The 22,667-nt window shown below is 46.2% G+C and overlaps 1 protein-coding gene across 8 annotated transcripts in view; it reads left to right on the top strand.

The window, feature by feature from the left end:
- The window catches only part of LOC120905715 (protein kibra), a 32,586-nt gene extending 10,463 nt beyond the window's left edge, over window positions 1–22,123 (top strand). For all 8 annotated transcript variants that reach the window (XM_040316735.1, XM_040316733.1, XM_040316732.1 and 5 more), the window contains 7 exons: window positions 16,970–17,271; window positions 17,360–17,519; window positions 17,610–19,780; window positions 19,854–20,133; window positions 21,078–21,238; window positions 21,316–21,640; window positions 21,710–22,123. In XM_040316735.1, coding sequence (XP_040172669.1) covers window positions 16,970–17,271; window positions 17,360–17,519; window positions 17,610–19,780; window positions 19,854–20,133; window positions 21,078–21,238; window positions 21,316–21,640; window positions 21,710–21,992 — 3,682 coding nt within the window. In that variant the 3' untranslated portion in view covers window positions 21,993–22,123. The remainder of the gene's footprint in view (window positions 1–16,969; window positions 17,272–17,359; window positions 17,520–17,609; window positions 19,781–19,853; window positions 20,134–21,077; window positions 21,239–21,315; window positions 21,641–21,709) is intronic.
- The last annotated feature ends 544 nt before the right edge of the window (window positions 22,124–22,667 follow it).

Genomic DNA, 22,667 nt, shown 5'->3' with positions numbered 1-22,667 from the left:
TTGCAGCAATCTTATCCTGGGTAGTCTAGGCAAATTTAATGCTATTTATTGTACTGAACCCTCTCAGCAACACCATACACAATTAAGAGGGATACAAAAATGTTCTTGATTTTATAAAAAATGGCTCAATTTATTTATAAAGGTTAGCTATTCGGAGACATTTTAAAAGTTTTCGCGGACAATCGTTGTCTGGTGAGAGGATAGCGTCGATGCTGGGATTTGTATCGCGAATGGCAAATAATGCCTATATTGATCGATATAATTACCAAGTGCTATGATGCAGTTCATGAACAGTGCAGAGTGTACATTATCCATGAATCAGAATGTAATTTGTAATCCGTGAATCAGACTGAAACAAAATTCATATCAGCGTCACGTACTCAATTGTGCTAATCAGAGGTGATATTGAAAGCGGTTGGTGTTGCCAATACATGCTTCATGACATTTTTGCAATCATCGCTTGGTCAGTTACTATGTCATGACTTTTTTTTTACTGTGATCAGCTATGCAAAATTTCACTGACATAGTCATGACAAATTCCGACTGTAAAAAAAAATCATGTTAGCGTCACGAGCTCTACTGTGATGATCAGAGGCGAGCCTGAAACAGTTGGTGCGGCCATCACATGCTTGGTGACATTGTGTGCAACCAACTTTTGTTGAGTTATTTGGTCGCAACATTTTTAGTCGGTGATCATCGCGAAGGTCATGGGAGATATACGATGTTTGCGAGTGGTTCCAAGAAATTTAATGCGCATGTTTTCTCGCTCTGTTTGTCCCGTCAGATAGTCAAAACAGACAAAGGGAGAAAGCATGCTCATTGTGTTGCTTGTGCCCAGACGCCTAGTATATTCCAAGAATGTCGTGATTATCGTCGACAAAAATGTCATGACCAAGAGTTGGGTGCTTATCAAAATGTCACCAAGCATGTGATTGATCCTCCAACTGCTTGAGTCTCATGAGTGCTAGTCTCAGTTGTGTACGTGAGCTGATTTGAGCTTTTCTTTAGTCAATATTCCCGCTGCGCAAATTCGAGCAGTTTCCAGCGCAGAAAATGCACCAAAATCTGCGCTGGCCAGCGCAGATTTTGGCCCGTTCCCCGCGCTGAACTTCAGCGATTCCTGCGCTGGGTCGAGCAAGTTTAGCGCCATCTGTTGGCGAAATGGACGAACTATTTATGGCGGCGGAGCAAAAAAAAACGGTCAAAAAAATTTAAAAATATTGGCGCCCATTTTTTCGTCCGCTTCTTCTCCCTCCCTCACCCTGCCCTGCCTTACTTGCGCTTCTGCCCGTGCGTTCCGCCGCCAGCTGATTGGCTGTTGCGGTGTATGCGTTGATACTGATATGTGCATTGCGGTTGTTTATTGTTATTGGTGGGTGTTAGCATTTATTAATTTTTGTGTGACCTTGAGACGCTGTGGGAGAAGCTGGATTGAGATTCAAAGTGTTATCGGTGTATTGATGGTTTATTTTATTTCGTGCCGCTGCTGATGAGACCATTCGATGCCCGTGGCAATCGAGGGTGAAGAAGCCTATTTAAAACAAGCGTAGGAGAACGTCTAACACTAATCTATTTTTTTTTTAATTTGAACATGTTTGATGCTTCAACGACCTTCTAAGCATCATGTAGCACAATGTATAGTGGCTATGAAATTTTTTTTTTAATGTGCCGAAATCTGTCTCGAGTTTTCGGGTCTCGTCACACACACACACACACACAGCGCGGGGAAAGTGACCGTTCATTCTATCATGTCGCGATCCCCCACCCCGCCCGGCGCTTTGAATGAGGATGCTACAAGAAAGCTGAACCAACCGTTGTACCGATAAGGTAGCCGTAATCGATCATGCGGGGGGGGGGTTGGTCGAGTAGGGGGGGGGGGGGTGCGTGCTTGCGCGACTTCGGGGTGCGTGCTCGCGAGCGCGCTTTCGCGGGTGCTTGCTGGCGTGCGCGCTTTCATGCTCGCGGGCGCGTGTACGTGTGTGTGTGTGCGTGCGTGCGTGCTGGCGTGCGCGCGTTCATGCATGTGTGCGCGCGCGCGTGTTTGTGTGTGTGTGTGTGTGTGTGTGTGTGTGTGAGTTTGCGCGTGCGTGTTTGTGTGTGAGTTTGCGCGCGCGTGTTTGTGTGTGTGTGTGTGTTTGGAAACCTCAAAACTATTTGATTCTGATGGGTACATTTTCATCCGCTGCGGCTACAAAGTCCATGCATTTTCGATCTCGCTACCTGAGAGACAACACAACCATTGGCATTGGCATCTTTGCGATCGGCTCTGCTGTTGGGTGTATTAAAAAGACACACGATCTAAGCAAACGTGCGTGTGATATGTAGCACATTTCTTTCCAATTCCGCTAGCGGATGCAAGTGGAAACAACATTTTGAATTGAATCCATACAAAAGAGGATTCTGGATTTGTTTATTACGGTGCACGTATGGTGCTGCACCTGTCCGCCCAGAATCTGGTGGCTTGTTGGTTTGGAGTAGTTATCATGACGCCGATTGACCGGCAATGCCTTGGAATGGGTTCGGATCGGTAGGTTCATGTTTTGGTCGAGTGCATTCCGTGCATTTGTCGCGCCACAGCGGTAGACCCGGCAGCACCAAAGTCAAAACAAAAACCTTCCCCGAGTGTGGGCTGCTATGCTAAGTTCTTATTAGTATTATTATTATTATTATTATTGGCGTAATGGCCTACGCGATCATGCCGGCCTTTTCAGGACTTGAGTACCACGTAGCCGGATAGTCACCTCTTGCTACGGCGGACGGTTCATACGCGGCTAGAACCCACGACGGGCATGCAGATGTGCGGAACGATGGCGTTGCCTCGCGACCGCTCCCATCCAGCGGGTTACTTGCATACTGCCACACTGTCTCCTGCTCGATGCATACGCTGCAGGCAGGGGGAAGGATGCACGTCCACGATAAAAAAAAAACACCGTCATGAACCATCGGCGGATCTAACGGTAGGCGGACTAGGCGGACGCCGAAGATCTCTAGTCTGTATTATGCCGTATGTCTACAAGTGGACAGAGTATTAGCGACAAGGGCCCCCAGAAAGAAGAACCTGCAGAACCATTTGCACCTCCCCTCCCCCCATGGCGATAACAATTTTAGGGCCTGCGACCGATGATCGTAGGGGTCCCATGGCCAACCCCCCCCCCCCCCCCATCCATCTGCCGGCAATTTAAGTATACTGTTCAATCTTCCAACAGCTGTGTGTCAGTACCCCTTCCTCCCGGTCATCAGTTACCATTGACAGGGGCCTCAATTCGTCTTTCCGCCTTTCATGAACACCTTCCTTTCTTTGACCGATTGATCATAACATTCCGGAAGAAAACACATTTGGCGACAGTTGTGCACACACACGCACACTCACAACCATGCGCAGGATACTTAGCATATCTATGTAATCTACAGCATACGAAAACAAAAGCTTAGGGTAACAAAGTTATGCTTAATGCTTAACACGTTCAGCACGATGACATGTCCCAGGGACTACCAGTGAACTTTCCAGGATGCTGGTTTCACAATCAGCTTGCGTTCTTGATGTTGGTGGAACGAAAAGATGATGAAAATCAGCGCCAGGCTGAACGTGTCAATGCGAATTAGAGTTCAGCGCGTTGCACAGCAAACCCTCCAGCGTAAACTAGCGATTCCTTAATCATTTTTACATTGCAGTGTTTGAACTCATTGCGATTTTGTGGTTTGATTTGTGAAAATGCAACTTCATCGCCGCAATGTTTGTTAACGGCTTTTAAAGCGCCACAGCAGCTCGCGAGCATTGACCACACGCGAGAAAGAGATAGCGCTATGGAGGGAAAAAGCACGGACGATGGCTGACAGCGATTGGCCGTCTGACGCACCAACACATCCAAACCTTCGGCAGCGCGCTCAGGCGAGGGGAATGAGGCGGAGCCAGGGACGGGCAGCTCGACGAGCTGCTCGACAAATTTGCCGTTGGAGAGAAAAGGAAGGCATGATAAAATTCTCAGAACGCCATAACGCCTTCCGTCGCTTTGCACAGCGGGTTGTTGATGACTGGAACAGTGGCATTTGGCAACACTGTTATCGTCGACAAAAATGTCATGACCAAGAGTTGGGTGCTAATCAAAATGTCACCAAGCATGTGATTGATCCTCCAACTGCTTGAGTCTCATGAGTGTTAATCTCAGTTGTGTACGTGAGCTGATTTGAGCTTTGCTTTAGTCAATATTGTTGGTGACTGGAACAGTGGCATTTGGCAGCACTGTTCTCAGTCAGAAAATATCATGATAATGCTTGCGCCGGCATTAAGCTCAGCTTGTCAGTCAGAGCATCGGGTTTGACTCAAGCACTCGCACAATGCGGTCGGCTAGTCATGGCGCACTTTCATTGAGAATCAGCAATGAGCATCAAGCTACCACGGATATGTTTATTGTTTTCATTGGTGAAAATCTCGTTATGCTCATGACATTTTGCAGCACTGGTTTAATGTATAGAAAACAAAGCATTAAGATATTGCGTATGAGTTTATTATAAATGGGGTCCTTTTCGTTTCGTAGGCTGAAATTTCAGTCTGTCAGCTGTTTGCATTGTTTAGCAGTTTGCGAGCAGCTATCTAAGTCGGTATAATATACAGGTTATCCCAAGGTGTATTAATTTAGAATTGGGGCTTAATTTAGAATTGGGCCTTGGGCTTATCCCAAGGTGTATTAATTTAGAAGGCTGATTTTTATCGCTTCTGTTTCTGAATGATGATTTTAAGAGTGCGATGTGTATTTGTCAAGCCTCCAGAAAGCTTGTTTGAGGAAAAGTGTTCACCCGTTCTGTCAAAAAATGATATTCAAATTTGATTATAAAAACATGCTATGAGACCACCTGGACTACATAAACTTTGAATTTAGATTCCATCACCAGATTTCTTTAATGCACCTTGGGATAAATATAAACTTCACCTTATTTTGCCATTTTTCCAGCAGGTGCTCGAATCTAATTCTAGCTTTGAGGCTAGAATAACCTAGACTGAAAATTGCAGGCTAGTTTTGTGTGTGGTTTTGTATGGAGTGTTTATATGATTTCAGTCTCCAATTGTCAAACTCCATACAAAATGCTAACTAGAATCGTTAAATGCCCCAAAATTAGAAAAAAAATCGCCCCTAATACACAAAAAAGAAGTAAAAAAAATGGAAAATTCATTTCATTAATTGAAAATATTTTTTTTTACGAAAATACGTTAAGATGATAATAGGTTACTTTTACTTTGTGTAACGTCCTACGTGGACATGTTGGCCAATATAAGCTTTCGAGACTTATTATGGACCACGCCACCGGTAAGTTAATCCTTGCTACGGGGGGACGGTCCATTTTAGAATTGAATCCACGACGGGCATGTTGTTATGACATGTGTGTACCACCCGCACTACAAAATCGAACAGCAGAGCTTGCCGCCAAAACCATCGAGAAAGTAAGCCCACGTGTCAGAAAAACTGACCGAAACGTTTGATCGAGTGAAGGGTTCACGGGCGCTAGAAAGAGCGCGCTGTATATGTTATTTGTCTCTCTCTTTTTGGCAAAAAAGCTTTGGTACGCGACTATCCTTCCCCTCTTCCTCATCCTTTCACCTCGCTTTATCATTATTGGTTCTTGCTCTCTAGATACATTGAGCATGAGGCTGAGAAGTTTTCGATCGCTTTGCGCTGCGCTGCCGGCACGGAACTGCGATACTTAACTTAAAAGTTTAATAATTTAATAATAAACAAAATATTTTTCTTTGTTCATTTCATCGCCAATTTAAGAAATTCTGGCCTTGAAATACAGACGAGGCGGTTCCGTGGTTCAGTCGTTAACTTACACGACTTAACACGACTTAACCGTCGTGGAATAAAGCTTAGTGCAGCATCTCCCCGTAGTAAGGATTGAATATCCGGCTGCGCGATACTGATTGCGAGCGTCCACACATGAGGTCCAAAACAGCCTAAGTCAAAAGTATAAAAAATCATGAAAAAGTCTGCGCCTTTGCGTTCCGGCTATTCCGTCGGGTAAATCCGGCAACCCGAATAGTTGCCTTCGTTAAACATGTGTGCGTATCAGGTAGCAGCATTTGTACCGCTTACCTGCCGTATGCCGCTGTGATATCGAGCGAGACGCATAGACAACGCGTCTAGAGGACATGTGTAGTCGTGAGGAAACTTTTCTGTGTTTCTTTTGCCTTGTCCTTGCCTTTAGATCCTGATGAGTGAAGCATGCATACCTTTCGGTTACGTTCGTGGTATAAGCCTATCCCTCTTACGTTAATGATGAAGATATAATCGTAAGCTATCGGTTCTGCATTAGGGCATGGGCAGGCCCGTGGGCGTTCTCCTGTATAGACCGTCAGGCTCACGCAGAATGTTAGGTCTAGTAGAAGAAGAAGTACATATTCTTCTTCTTCTTATATGGCACAACAATCGTTGTCAGCCAAGGCCTGTCTGTAACACTTGTGTGCTTGGTTTTCAGTTACTTATTTATTATCAAAGCAGGATAGTCTATCTTACGTATGGGGGCATGGTCCATTCGGGGATTGAACCCATGGCGGACATGTTCTAAAATCGTACGAGTTTGACGACAGTGCCACGAGACAGGCCCTGATTTGTATTTTTATCGTAATCATTCAGTTTTAATCAACCTGGACTCCTACCTAGTGGCGAGGTTAAACCCACAAGCGTTTGAAGAATGACTTCACCATCATCGAATACGGCTCGGAAAGGTTTTACACCAAGCTCAAAAACGTCCGAGCTTCGGAGAACCTTTTCGGCGACATGAGCCGTCAGAATCTTCGGAACCACCCGGAATTCATCTGAAGCCGTCCGTAACCATCTGGAACCACTTGGAGCTGTCCCGAACCATCTGCAGGTGTTTTGAACCTACCGAAGCCGTCCTGATCCATCCGGAGCCGTCCGGAGCCGCTAGTCGGTTGCCGGAATTGTCAGAGCTATCAACAGCCATCCGGCCCCAGCTCCGGCTGTAGACTAGTGGCTCCGGACGATTCAAGACGGCTCAGAACGGCCGCATACGGATCTGACTATTCAAACAAATCGGCTTCCACGGCACCTGCTGTTGACTAGCGACTCCAGGTATCTTTAATTGGCTTCGTACGAAAACATGGGTTTGAGAATCTGGATTGAAACACGCTAATTTCAAGCTGTGAACATACGCATGTCACATCGATATAGAATAATACAGATCGACCACGAAAGTTGCAGCATTTAACATTTATAAACACATTTTAAACGCAAAATAAATGTTTGAGTCGCTTTATCGTGCCAACCGGTGTGCTCATTTGTAAACAAACCCAAGTAAACAAAGCCAATTTGACAGGTGGAGAAACTAATCGATCGGTTTTTATATTGGTCGATATAATTTTATCCACCGGTAGTGAAATGCGTACGCGATACCAATTCGAGTAGTTAAATTTATTGGCCGATATAACCAAACCAGTGGTTAATTTTTATCGACTATTTGGCGATAGGTGTAAATATACCGTCTCCATTGAACCAAAGCCGTTAATTTGGAGCCACATTCAGAGCAGTTGGTTCCGAACCGGCTCCGGAGCCGTGGGAGTGAAACTGGCAAAAAACTGAAAGCGAAAAAGTCGAAGCCGTTGGTGCGCTCTAAAACGCCCGTCAGGAGGCTAATGTTCGGAAGGCACAGGAGCCCGTCTCGGAGCAGTATTTCGAAGCCCGTGCTGGCTCGTAGGGGTGAACAAAATGAGCATACGGGACAAAATGCGCACCCTTTATTTGAGCATTTTTCACATCAAGGATAAATTTCAAGGCTCAAAATGTATTCATTAGAGTGTAAGTAAGTTGTTTTATCTAAGGAATGTTTCATGTAAGTTTTAAAATCCGTATTAACAAATAAATAAGAAAAAACATAATACGATTTGCAGCATATGCATCAGGCAGGAGACATTGTGGCAGTACGCAAGTTGCCCGCTGGATAGGAGCGGTCCCGCGGGACCACCATCATTCCGTACATCTTAACAACATGCCCGTCTTGAGTTCCAACCGCGTATGAACAATCCGCTGTAGCAAGGGCTGACTATCCGGCTACGTGGTACTCAAGTCCTGAAAAGGCCTACATGATCGCGTAGGTCGTAATGACAATAATAACAATAATAATAAAAAGAACTTTGGATCGCCTTCCGTACCGGGGAAAGAGTTTGTCTTGACTTTGTTGCTGCCGGATCTACCGTTGTGGCGTGACAAATGCACAGAATGCATTCGACCAAAGGACATGCACCTACCGAACCGAATCCATTCCAAGGCAGTTCAGGTTCCTCGGCGTCATGATAACGACTTCATGCCAACAAGCCGCCAGATTCAGGACGGACAGGTGCAGCAGCATACGCGCACCGTGATAAACAAGCCCAGAATCCTCTTTTGTATGGATTCAATTCAAACTGTTGTTTCCACTAGCCTACCTGAATTGGAAAGAAATGTGCTACATATCATATGCACGTTTGCTTCGATCGTGTGTCCTTTTAACACCCCCAACAACAGAGCCGGGTGCGAAGAATTTTTATTTGTTTCTTTTTATAGAGACTTTGAGGCGCAGAGAAGGTGATGCCAATTCACCTGTTGTGTTATCTCTTAGGTATCGGTAAACGCCCGCACGGAGCGTTTTGCTATTATATCCCATTTTTTCATATCTATGCTTTGTGTGTGGAAACCAATGGGGGAAACCTATGTCTCAGTGGTATCCTGACTATCCTGCTATGGTAACAATAAGTCACTGAAAGCCAGCTCACTTCACTAGTGGGTACAGGCAGGCCTTGACCGACAGCGGTTGTTGTGCCAAAGAAGAAGAAGAAGAAAGTCCCTCAGCTATGGCCGACCCCCAAAGGCCCTTTTCCACCACCTGGTATTTTGAATCCACTTTAGTGTGTGTCGAGACCCGAAAACTCGAGACAGATTTCGGCACATTATAAAAAATTCTTGTATTGCTACTATACACCGTGCTACATGATGCTTAGAAGGTCGTTGAAGCATCAAACATGTTAAATAAAAAAAATAGATTAGTGTTAGACGTTATCCTACGCTTGTTTGAAATATGCTTCTTCACCCTCGATAAGCACGGGCATCAAATGCACCGTTTTCGAGCCCAAATAAATAATGTTGAGCTGCAGTGTTGAGAAAGACATCAGTATTTCAGTTAGACGTCAAATGTTTACTTATAGTTCAACAATGTTCAAAAGCAGCTTTACATTGTTTATTTGGGTTCGAAAACGGTGTAATACAACTGCGAGTATAAGATGAATAGATGGCAGCAAATGATTTATTAATTAATTTATTTAATTTAATCATTGTACAATATTAAATACAGTAGAACGTCGATAATCGGGGGACAGATTAACCAGCGGGTGGCTTAACCGAGCGCATAAATTTGACAGCTGTTGAATCTTAGCAAACATTTGCAGCGATAATCAAGTTGGCGAACAATATTTTTGTTTGACTAGTGATATTTTCTAGCTTCATTTTTGTTCATGAACAGTTGTTAAAGCTATAGTTATTGATCAAAATAATATTTTACTAAAGCTTAATCGATTGATTCAAAGCGATTTGTTAATAAAACCAGTGAATTTTATAATGTTAATATGAATTTGACATTTCTTAGACCTTTATCCGTGGAAATCGAACCTTTATTTTAAGTGACACAGCTGGGTGGTCACATATAAAAAAACATGTGCTGTTTTGAAGTATACTTACATCCTACGTCATTTGCAGATTCATCCATTCCTAGAGAGCGTGTTCTTTTTCCATTGCGTGTCACATTGGAAATGCTTCAAATATCATTTGCACTTGGGCGATTTGTTGATTTTTTTGCAAATTTTCTCCCTAACCGGTTTTTGTCTTGCCTGGATTCTAAATCTGCACAGAGTGGCTGACGCGGCAGTCAATGAGTTAAGAGAAGTTTAAGGCTCCAGTTTATGGGACTTTGCTCGAATTCCCAGTTAAGCGTGCTCGTTAATGTCAAATTGGGTCATCATGCCTTATGATTTCTTGAACACCATGGAATCATTGAAGGCAACACGATATCATCGTCAATATTTTCACTGGTGAGTGGATCTATTTCTGCTTAAAGTTCGGATGTGTCTGCTAGTGCTCTTTTAATGACATGAATTTTGAAGCCTACAATGGTTTACAAGTTTTATCGAGCTGCTCTGACTTGATGGTACTGCAGATCAATTCCATAAACGGCAGTACAACAAATCAACAAATTAACTCAATTGTGATGATCAGAGGTCAATCAGATACTCAAACAGTTGGTGTGACCAATACATGCTTGGTGACATTTTAGCAGCCAACGCTTGATCGCTTTGTCATGATTTTTTACACTGTGATCAGTTTAGAAAAATATTACTAATATGATCATGAAAAATTATGTTAGCGTCACGAGCTCTATTGCGATGATCAGCACTCAAGCAGTTGGTGCGATATTTGGCCAATCACTTGGTCGCGACATTTCAGTCGGTGATCATCGCGATGGTCATGAAAGAGACATGCGAGGCGTGTGAGTGGTCCCAAGCAACAAAATGAGCATGCTTTATCGCTCTGTCTGCTTAGTGCGACTGTTGGATGGTGTTCAATTCTGATGGAACGAGTGAGATGTGCGGTCTTAGGAACGGGCGATTAGGGCGGTCTGAGGAAGGAGCAAGGATTGCGGTCTGAGGAGCGAGTGGAAAGCTGGCCTATTTTGGCGGCAATTGTTTGGATCGGCGGCACCAACAAATGTTGTTCGAACACATCACACCGACGAGGATTCCGCGAAACCCACCGTACGATGCAAGCGTGCGGCTTGTGTGGTCGGACAGACCAGAGTTGCGATGCAAGCAATTTGCTGTTGTTCGGTGGACCACGTGAAGGGGGAACAGAGAGAGAAAGTAAAGAGATAAGAGAGAGTGAGAGAGGGAATAATGCAATAATTTTTGTAAACGAGTAGAGCGGGTCGGTCGGATGAACACGAAGGAGTTAACTTTTAACTCTACGACGGGATAGCCGGGTATGATTTTCATTTTCAAACTGATGTAACTTTTTGATGAAAAATGGTAGCCACTTAACTTTTTCGCTTATCTTTAGATTAGCCAACCAGCCATCGAGTTCGCTGTGCTCCCCTGCGCCCTTATGGCGAACTGGGGATCGCTGTCGAACACCTTTGTGGTAGCTTTGAACTCGCGTTGGCCAGGGTGGCCTTCGTCATCGTTTGCCGAATTAAGCAGAACTGAGGTGGACTCTGTTTCGAAGCGGACTTTCGGCACTTGATCGTCCAGGCGATCATAGAAACCTTTAGGAGGTTTCCCTTACTGGAAACGTTGGAGTTTAGAGGCCTTACCTTGGGCAGGGGGACATAACTAAACTCTTTAAATGAGAAGTCGATAGATGTAGGATGGGCATAGTCCTATCCTGACAGTCCGAACGAATCTGACCTGCCATGATCGGAGTTGGTTTTATTTATACTCAAAAGAAGTTAAGGGTTTCTCACATTTGGTTCCGGGTTGTATGTTGGAAAGTTATTGTTTTCACTCAGCTAGTTACGTTTGTCTTTTGTTGATAAGAACGATGGTTCTTGTCACTAAGTTCCTGTTTTGGGTTTAATGCTTATACTGTTCCTGCTTTGGGTTATAATGCATAAACTGTTCCTGCTTATGTTGTACGTTTCGGTTGGTTCTGATAAGTGTGTCACAATTGTTTTTATATGAACGGTGTGGCCTGAGACTTCCGGGTGTGTATGGTATGATCTGATTTACTGAGTGTGTTATAATGAATGTGTTACAATGGTGTGGTTTGGCTTTCCAAAGTGTGTTACAATGTGTCTATGGCTGATAGTGTGTATTACAATATGTTCTGTATAGCAGATATGCTACACCTTCTTGGTGGGGCATGAGTTCGGCATCCTCATGACATGCCCCAGCCATCGTATCCTGCTAGCCTTCGCCACCGTCAGTATGCTCGGTTCGCCGTACAGCTCAGCAAACTCGTGGTTCATTCTTCTCTTCCACGCTCCATGAGCGCCCAGAGCGTTTGCATTGATTCGCAATTCAATTCTTGCTGCTTCGCGATTGAGTCGGGTGTACTCCTCACACACCTTTGCTGTTGTTGCTGTTGCTGATGTCATCCGCGATGTCAAGGAATTGGACCGGTAGAGGATCGTGCCATGGATATCGTTGTCTAGACCCGCGCTTTGAATAACACCTTCCAGGGTGGTGTTGAAGAGTAGACAGGAGAGTCCGTCACCTTGCCTCAGATCCCTGTGAGATTCGAACGATTCCGACATCAAGTTCGATACTCTCACCTTGCACAATAAACTTTTTTTTGAAAAATTAAATTAAGATTTCAATTTTTCTCAATTCCCTCGCAATGTTTAGCGCCATGATTTTTTTCTGGCTGTGAACAGTGCTTCCAAATGCCACTGTTTCAGTCACCAACCCTCAAGACGTTTCAATCAGCGTTTCAGAAGTTGAAATCAGCTCACGAGAGAGAGAGAACAGAGATAGAGATAGAGAGAGAGAGAGAGAGAGAGAGAGAGAGAGAGAGAGAGAGAGAGAGAGAGAGAGAGAGATAAATCATAGAGCCACGATCACTGCAACTCGGTGGCGATGGAGCTTGGTTATCAGTGTATATACATACAAGCACAACTTACTTACTTACTTACTTATCCGGCGCTACAACCGCTTTGCGGTCTTGGCCTGCCTCAGGAGTGTCCGAAACCGCTCACGGTCTCGCGCCTTCGTCTGCCAGTCCGTTATCCCGGCCAAACCGATCACTATTTTCGGAACTCGGGTCGGGTCAATGTAGGGCAATTAATACTCTCTCCCACTTCAGAAGTTACTTGGGACTCGCCAGCGCCGCTTAGGGACGATCTACTGCAACTTTCGTGCATATACTCCCTTTTCAGCACCAGCTCTAGCCAACCTTGCAATGCTTACAGCGATTTATGCCAAATCTATTTGGTTGGTATTTGTTTAACACAGTTTTCTGTGCAGGGGGATGGGGAACCTTAGACTTTCTGCTCGTTAATGTGTTAATTAAAGACAAGGGTGCTTGTGAAGCTTTCCCTTTCGCTCACGCTCACCGCTCTGCATGCAGGTGGTTATTATGACAGGGTGCCAGATTTACGTGTAATAAAAATAAGCAACACAAGATGGGTCGAGCTCTGACGGAGATTGTAAAAAATGGAGTTGGTAGAATGGCCTATATTGGTAGATCATCACCTTTCCAATCTCAGGGATCGTTTAAATGGTAATGGTTGGCGTGGATCGTTCGAAATGATTTTACACACAACGCTTCTGGATACCCTCCCATCTGCTCCGAAAGGCTTTGTTCGCCACCGACGAGTTCCAAAGTTCGATTTGAGTGGAACAAACTTTAATTAAACATCAATTGAGTTAAATTTACTTTTCCCTTTCACGCGGAAGGAACCGAACAGACTTCAACCTTACTGAAAGCAATGTGGTACGAACGCAGTGCCTATTGATATGACCACAGAGAGAGAAAGAGAGAGCGAAAACTAAATCCCTGTGCTAAACCCTGTGAAAGAGCGAGATAATTAAACAATGCTTTGCTCTAGCGAGCACACCAAAGAGCCGCATTCCAAACTACTGGGAGGGTTCGGTGGATGGTTGACCTTCGCGTCCAATTTACTCTCTTTTAACAACGAGCATCAAAAGGAAAGGCAAATAAGTAGAGAGAAAAAAAAAGCAACCCCAACATGGCAGAATCATGGCGCGTTTAGAACTCCCCTTTTCTAATTCTACCTTTTTGTCGTACGACTTAAGAACATGCCTGTCATGGGTTCAAGCCCCAAATGGACCGTGCCCCCATACGCAGGATAAGGATATAAGTCACTGAAAACTGAAACTACTAGTCTCTGAGTCTTAGTCTCTAAGACAGAGAGAGACAGAGAGAGACAGAGAGAGACAGAGAGAGACAGAGAGAGACAGAGAGAGACAGAGAGAGAGAGAGAGACAGAGAGAGACAGAGAGAGAAAGAGAGAGACAGAAAGAGACAGAGAGCGACAGAGAGAGACAGAGCGAGACAGAGAGAGACAAAGAGAGTCAGAGAGAGACAAACAGAGTCAAAGAGAGTCAAAGAGAGACAAAGAGAAACAAAGAGAGACAAAGAGAGACAAAGAGAGACAAAGAGAGGCAAAGAGAGACAAAGAGAGACAAAGAGAGACAAAGAGAGACAGAGAGAGACAGAGACAGAGAGACAGAGAGACAGAGAGACAGAGAGACAGAGAGACAGAGAGATAGAGAGAAATAGAGAGAAACAGAGAGAAACAGAGAGAAACAGAGAGAAAAAGAGAGAAACAGAGAGAGAGAGACAGAGAGCGAGATAATGACAGAGATGGAGATAAACCACACGCTTCTGCGTTTTAACGGTGTGCAATAACGGGAGCGGCTGTTGCTACTATATTTCGGCTATATTTATAACACACCTGCGAATCAAAAAAAACTAACACAGAAACACGCACACCAGCACAACTCAGCCCTGATCTGTTCCAAGGACCCCAGGCTATGTTGATGGGGCCTATATAGTAGACATGGGCAAATTGAATCAGAACTGAATAATTCATTCCAATCTTTACACTGAGTGAACGAGTACTGCACCGCCAGATAAATGGAAATGATTCTTCCGCACGCTAGCGGTGCGGTATTGATTCTCCGTGCCGACTATGAATGTGTGTGATACATCTCCGCACGCTAGCAGAATTGATTTTCCGTGCGGAAACTCTCCATACCGATCATGAAAGTGTGCAACAAACCACCACACGCGATGCGGAATTCATTATCCTACTCAGAAAATCAGCATGCTTTTTCCACCTGATAGTGTGTTGACTGGGCCGGTCTGGTGGTATAATCGTCAACTCGTACGACGTAACAACATGCCCGTCATGGGTTCAAGTCCCGAATAGACCGTGGTAACAAAGGTCACTGAAAGCCAAGCTCACTTCACTAGTGGGTACAGGCAGGCCTTGACCGACAACGGTTGTTGTGCCAATGAAGAAGAAGAAGTGTGTTGACTAGAACTAGAAAGCTTGATAATTCTGTCATCCATGTCTTATTTCCCGATCCGCAAAATAGCGATACACTCTCGCTCTAGTAGTTTTTTTTTTCATCAGACCAAAACTGCTGGTAATTTTCCATATGTTAGAAGAGCAACCCAGTGTCGGCTTTGAATACAGCCGGTCCCTGAGATACACGGTACCTCTTATACGCGGTGTTCTAAATTTGACAATTCTATGAGCAAATTGTACGGATTTAACACATCAATTGTAAATTGCCAAATAATTTCCGTTTTGATCGAATGTTAAAAACTATTTCCAAAGGTTTAAAACTATCATATCCAATCCGAATCATATCAAATAATTCATAAAGTGACTAAAACCGCCCCCTACTTGCAAAATTAGACGAAAGTTATTGATATTTTTGCTGGAAATTAAGAGATTCGATTTACGCAAAAAATCGAGATACGCGGTATTTTGCGGCCGTTTTCGGTCCCCATTAACCGTGTATCTTGGGGACCGCCCTTATATGAAAAAGATTCTCCTCATGAACTATAGTTAACCACAGTTCTTTTTTAACTGTACGATTAATTGAATGTTTGTTATAAATCCGTTGTTTTGAACGGCGATATTTGTACATTTTTATAAAAAAATACTTTAAACGAATAAACACAAAATAAATAACGATATAAGAAAATTAAATAAATCGAGATAAATTTAAAGTTTAATTGAAAATTTTTCTCTGCTTGTAAATGTAACGTTATAAAAATAAAAAAATTAAAATAGGGTGGACATTTTTGCAGCATTACTTCAATATTTAAAAAAACATACCGCACCTCGGGCGTGTGAAAGAATCACCGCACGCGTTCAGTTCATTTCACTGAGCGAACTGGACCGCATCTGATCTTTAAAAAGAATCATTTTTCCCATGACTACTATGTAGACAACGAACGAGAACACGGAACGGGGTGTCAAAGTTTAAATGAGTGCGCTTTTGCAGTGCGGAGGACTGCGCGTTAATTGACCGTCGGGCCATGAGATCAACCGTGCGTTGCGGGATTTTCCACAAGAGGCAAGAGGCGACCACACCTACGGTAGTGTCGGCCACGGATATCGATCGATGGGGTGGCGAGGTCCATTGCAACGGCGGTCACGTGGGAATCACAAACACGCGCTTCGTTATTGGGTTTGATTGAATTCTTCATTGTGCTAGGCACTGAAACACGACAGAATCAACTGAAGATGTCTCTGCAGGAATTTTGGCATCCCTTCCGTTGGCGTAGATCGTTGGAGAGCACGGTTGAAGCTGAAGTCAACCGTTTCTTTCTACAGTTTCGGATAATCAAAAACGGTTTTGTTTCTCTCGCGAATGTCTGCAGTTGTAGAAGGGTAGCACTACAAATATTGTCCAGGTTCGGTGGTCAAAAATAGCGCCGCACACGAGAAACACCACGATTAAACTTACAATACCATCGTGTGGGATGCATGCGTGGCGTGCTGGATGAGAAAGATCTTTCGATTTTTTTTTGTGATATAAGTGCGACTGTTCAGTTTCTTGACTTACATTGGAGACCTCTCAATTTATGTAACGCTTTCTCTCTCTCACTTCCTCTTGGGGAGGCATTGTCGGGAAAACCCCCACCACCTGGCAATGTTTTTAAAGCAACATTCCCGCCAATGAAAGGCGTCGAATGGATAAAAATAATACTTCCCGGCTTGTTTCTTCCATGAACGCGAGCTTTTCCTTTCGCCGCTTGGGCGCAGTATGTATGGGGTGAGTCATGCAAATTTCCCCCGGCTCGTCATGCACTGGTGAGTTACCGTTTTGGCTCAAGATTATGACGATTTTGTTTCTCTCTTCCTGAAATAGATGCAAGAAATAACACCCAGAAAACCGCTTCCTGCACGTACAAAAAATGACTAATCGAATTCCTTTTTATCTTTCTCTTCACAGACACACGAAACCGGAATCGTTCGCCGACTGTATCGGGAACGAGCTACCTTTCGGGTGGGAGGAAAGCTATGATCCACAGATCGGTACCTACTACATCAACCACAACACGCAGACAACCCAGCTGGAGGATCCGCGGCTGCAATGGAAGAGCAAGCAGGACGAGATGCTGCGGGAGTATCTCTGCTCAGCACAGGACACATTGGAGGCCAAGAAGGAGATACTGAGCGTTAAGACGCAGCGCCTGCATCTGGCGCAGGAGGAATACAACCATCTGAATGCGCTCGCCGCCAGCCGTACTAGTCGTGAGTATTTGTAACAAAGTCCTTGCCAGGCCTCGTTGTTTAATTTTCTAACGCTTCCGTGTCTGACTTTTCTCAACATTAATTTCAGTCTGCTCGTCGACCAGCTCCTGCAGCACCAAGTTCGATCCAGAGCTGCTACGGGCGGATCTAGCCATCGCAAAGGAGCGCGTTTTCCGGCTAAAGAAGGAGCTGTCCCGGATACAGAAGGAGATGCACAGCACGCAGAAAGGAGTAGATACGCTCGCCAGGTAAGAGAGACGCAGCCTTGCGCAGCGAAGAGTTACATTCTTCAACCTGGATTTCAAAACAAACCTTTCCAATTTCCGACCCTGTTCCAGCGTGGAGCAGAAGCTGAACGCACACGTTAATGGTTGCTACAACATCAGCGAAGCGCAAGCCATCATGGAGGAGGTGAAGAAAATCCAGAAGTCGCTGATCACTGGCGAGCGGGAGAAGAAGGAACTGATGAAGAGTTTGGCGCAGGTTAAGGACGACCTGACTCGACTGCAGCTGCGCCAGGAGAGTCCGGACGCGTCCACGTTCAACTTGGCGCAGGACCGGATCTGTGCCGCGTCCCAGACCGACTTGTCATCCGAGCACTTCCCGATGGGAGCGCGCGAAATGGCAAAAATGCGCCAACGATACGACGAGTGGCGCCGGCGCGTGAAGGAAATCCAGGAACAATTGGCCGCGCTCGAGGAAAAGATACGGCCCGGCGAGCTTGAGTCGGACCAGGACCGGCTGTTACTGTTCCAGGAGAAAAAGCAACTGCTGCTGGAGTACCGCAGCATTACGCCCAAGTCGCGCTCGCCGACTGAGATGCGCCGGATTCAGAGCGTCTGTCGGCAGCTCGAGGAGGACCTGAACATGGCCTACGAGGAATCAAACCAGTGCATCGCGAACCGGCTGAAACTGCATGAAGAGAAGCAGGCGCTGCTGCAGCAGCTGCTCGAGGCACTGAAGGAGTTTACGCACCTGGAGCACCAGCTCAAGTCGCTATCCGCGAGCACGCTGTCGATCAGCAGCAGCTCCAGCCTCGGGTCGCTTTCGACCGCATCCAGCAAGGGTTCGCTTAGCGGGCTCAGCTTCACCGACATCTACGGCGATCCGCTGTCAGCCGAGCCGCAGATCGACATGGTCGACATGAACAGGCGCGTCCAGCGCCTTTTCCATCCGAGCTCGGAGGTGACGTCGCTGTCGCCGCGCAGCAGCCTCTCGACCGAAACACCACCCGTCTCGCCGATGAAGATGGACTGGGTGGCGGTAGTGACAGCTGCTGCCGCTGCTGTTGGTGGGTCGGACGCACCTTCCACCAACCCAGCCTCCGTTCATGCTGCCATCAACACTACTGCCAAGCTAACGGGTGCGGCCTCCGGGCCGAGTTACGCCATACCCGGCACATCGCAGCCGGTCGTCCCGAGCTATGCCGTCGCGACGGGCGTGGCAAGTTCCGTTTCCAGCACTACCACCTCCACCGAATACAATCTCGACCGGCAGCGGCTAGAGGAGCAGCTACAGGAGCTGAAAATCCGTCAGCTCGGTATCGCGGGCGGGCCGCTCTCGCCGATCTACGAGAAGCCGCCGTACCTGGAACCGGCCGCCTTGCTCAGTCGCTCCTCCTCCACCTCGAATACGCGCTCCGTTTCTACGACGGTCAGCGACGAGTCTGTTGCGGGAGACTCCGGCGTGTTTGAGGCGTCTCGCGGGCCGCCCCCGCTGCTCGCGCGCGAGTGCGCCCAGGTGCAGATTGGGTTGCGGTACGTAGCCGCTGACGGCGTCCTCTGTATCACGATCGAGCGGGGCAGCAATTTCGGGGCACTCGGGCCGCCCGCGGGCTGCCAGCTGTTCATACGCGCGATGCTGCTGCCGACCCCGTCCGGTCCTGGGTTGGTGCGCACGGGCACGGTGACTGATCTCGTCCGGCCGACGTTCAAGACGATGCTGGTGGTGCCATTGTCGCTCGACAAGGTGTACGCCAAATCACTGCACGTCAAGGTAATGGTGCTAGTCGGCCAGCGGGAGGACTGGATCGGCAGCACGCAGATTAGCCTGGCCGAATTTAATGCGGGCGACGCGACCACCAGCCGCTGGTACAATATCGTCAGCCGGAAGTCGATGAACGAGTCGGATCTGCTGGATGGGGGCGCGCGGGAAGAGTCGTCCGACGAATCGACCATCATCTCGTCCCAGACGTCCACGCTTACGCGCAACCAGGGCCAGGACGAGCTGCAGGCCGTGCTGGAGCTGGTGTACGACGAGCTGTCGAACGACGACGAGGACGACGACGAGGAAGAGGACGAAGAGCAGGGTGACGAGGATGATAAAGAAGATGAAGAAGAGGAGAACGGAGAGGAGTTGCTATACAAAAAGGCGGTCGATGACGCTGGTGAGCCAGTCGCTAGAATGATGGGTCGTCGACGCGGCAAAGATCTGCAACGGATAGTCAACTCGGTGGAAGAGGAGGACGAATGCGAGGAGCAGCAAGAGCAGGAAGGCTGTGCATCTTCGGGTAGGCGGCTGCTAGCGGTAATTGCTTAAATAATTGCGTATTAACCTGGCGTTTTTTTTTTTTTGTCTTGCAGAGGCTACCGAGATGATGATACAGGAATACATGAACAGCGTGAAAGAACAGTGCGGAGACGCCGGTGACGTGGGCGAGGATGCTGAGGTGAACCGTACCGTACCGCAGCCCTCGTCCGTCCAGCGCGTCGACAAAGAAACGAACACCGAATGTGCCTTCCTGCCAGAGCGGAGCCGCCGGCGGTTCCCCGACCCGAACGGTCCGGCACGCTCCTCCACCATCGAGGAGGGCTCGGTCGTGGACGATCGGTTGGTGAAACGATCGCAAACTTTCTCACCAAGGTAGGGTGACACATGACACATAAACGCATGCAATGAGTGAACGCCTGCGTTGGGTAAAAGAAGAGAGTAGGGAATGGGTAGCCTTTTGGTCCGTGAGTATTTTAAGGTCGAAAAGACACGTACCGGACTTTCGCGGGAGCGTATTTTCGCCTGCTGTCAAACCCATGTACAAACTGTCAACAACAACTTTTCTGAACTGTCATATCCATAGAAATTTCAGCAGGCGGAATTCCGCGGCCGCGAAATTCCGGTCCGTGTAATTTCGGCCTAAGAGAGAAACTTCAGAGAGCCGGGAATGAGAATATTTCAGAGTCTGTAAGTTTTAAATTCTGATACCTGTTGATCTATCGCAGGGGTCTCCAAACTACAATCGCAAGCGACAATCGAATGCTTTTAATACGTACATTTTGCGTATTTTCATCAAAACTTTTATTTTTACTTGATACAGACGTAAATTAAGCTTCAGCAATAGAAACCTGTAGAAATTTGATATATTCACTAAATATTCACTTATTAAAAAGAGGTTTTAACATTCCTCTTAACTAAAGGAAACTCAGCTGTGTTATTTGCGAAGCAATGCGGCTCGCGAACTGAAATATTTGGAGACCCCCGATCTATCGGAATGTTTTGGGCAGAATAAGGTCAGAAAGCGGCCATCTAATGCTCTATGTCTATTATTTAGGATTTAACATTCTATTCAAGTCTAGAAATGGAACTCATTGCTACAATTGCCAAGCCAATTCTCTACGCGAATTTTAAAATACGCTTACAATGTTTGAAAAATGTCAGCCAAAACGATACGGAATTTTGTATTAGGCTAAAACTGCAGATTGAGTTCAAAATATTTACTCTAGCTCACCAATTGTTTCATTCAACTACCTTGATAAAGTCGCACTAAATTTGTTACATTGCCAAATTGCCGTTTCCTCATTTTTCGCAAAAAGTGCCGTAGCTAGCAAAACCCGATATATCTGCCGGTTGAACCGGAGTGACTCCGACTCGGCGATGCACTTCAACAACCAGGTGACGCCCCATCCGTTCAAACGCGGTTCGGTCGAGCGACGCTCGCTGCGCTATCATAACCGTGTCTCCAAGATCTATCACAGTGAGTATGAAATGAATAATAGCCCCAAAAATGGAAGCTCGGTTGCTCATTTGTCCTATTTTTCGTTTGCGTTACAGAGATGCATCCGGCAGTGCCGCGCACCAGTCTCGATCTCGAGCTCGATCTGAAGGCCCAGCAGACGAAGCTGGAAACGCTCACCGACGAGATCGGGCGGCTGCGGGAGCTGAAGCACCGGCTCGAGCAGGCCCGCGACAATAACGACGTCAAGGTGGCAGCCTGGGCGCTCGAGAACGAGGACTTCCTACGGCTGGTAAAGGCGGTCAATGCGGTCACGCCCGAGGAGCGCCAGCTGGCGAAGCTGCTGATGAAAACTTCCAAGGAGATCTACAAGTTGCGCAAGACGAAGGTCGGCAAAGGCAAGCTCGATTCAATCTCGTTCAAGTGAGTGCTGTCGGTTGGTTCTGGTCTGGGGGAGTCTTATTGATTTTCTTGATGTTGGATTGTTCGCAGAGAAAAGATGGCATTCTTTACGCGTCGTGGAGTGTCCGTGCCGGAGCTGCCGTCGGAAATCTTTCCGTCGTCTACCACGCAGGCCACCATCGGACTGATGCGGTCCGCTTCAGAGCGAGATGGGGACAAATGTGGCGGCAGCCGTACGCCGACCAACGGTACAATGGCAGCACACCGGTTGGCGACAACCAGTATCGGTACCGGCACAGATCCGGAATCGGATATCAGTGCTGCCTCTTTCTCGTACAACGACGTTGACCGTACGTACGGTGTGGAGGTGTGAGGTTGACAGGATCCGACACACACAAGTGTACAGACAAGGATTGTTGGTCTAGAATTAAACGTCGTAGCCGAAAGCAAATGAAGAACAAGTGAAAATGAGTGACCAAAGGCTTGCATGCATTTAATCATAAAGCTGAGGTGTTTCTTTTTAGAGCAATAAGGGAAGAGAGAGGGAGAGAGGGATAGAAAGAAAGAAAGAAAGAAAGAAAGAAAGAAAGAAAGAAAGAAAGAAAGAAAGAAAGAAAGAAAGAAAGAAAGAAAGAAAGAAAAAAAGAAAGAAAGAAAGAAAGAAAGAAAGAAAGAAAGAAAGAAAAAAAGAAAGAAAGAAAGAAAGAAAGAAAGAAAGAAAGAAAGAAAGAAAGAAAGAAAAAGAGAAATAAAGAAAGAAAGAAAAAAAGAAAGAAAAAAAAAAGAAAAAAAGAAAGAAAGAAAGAAACGAACAAACAAACGAAAAAAGAAAGAAAGAAAGAAGAAAGGCAAGCACTTCTTCCCACCCACCATCCATGTTTTACCTTGTTGCTATCTTTCGACTTTCTAGTAACTCAATACTGTTCATTTTCCCATTCAAACAAACCCAACAGAGGCAAAGAGAGAGATAGATAGAGTGAGAGAGAGAGAGAGCGATATATAGAGGGCTAGAGAGGGAGATAGAGGGCGATAAAGAGAGAGGGCGAGA

Source organism: Anopheles arabiensis, chromosome X (genome assembly GCF_016920715.1).
Source record: "Anopheles arabiensis isolate DONGOLA chromosome X, AaraD3, whole genome shotgun sequence".
NCBI classification, from domain to species: domain Eukaryota; kingdom Metazoa; phylum Arthropoda; class Insecta; order Diptera; family Culicidae; genus Anopheles; species Anopheles arabiensis.
This window is presented reverse-complemented; position numbering and strand designations above follow the sequence as displayed.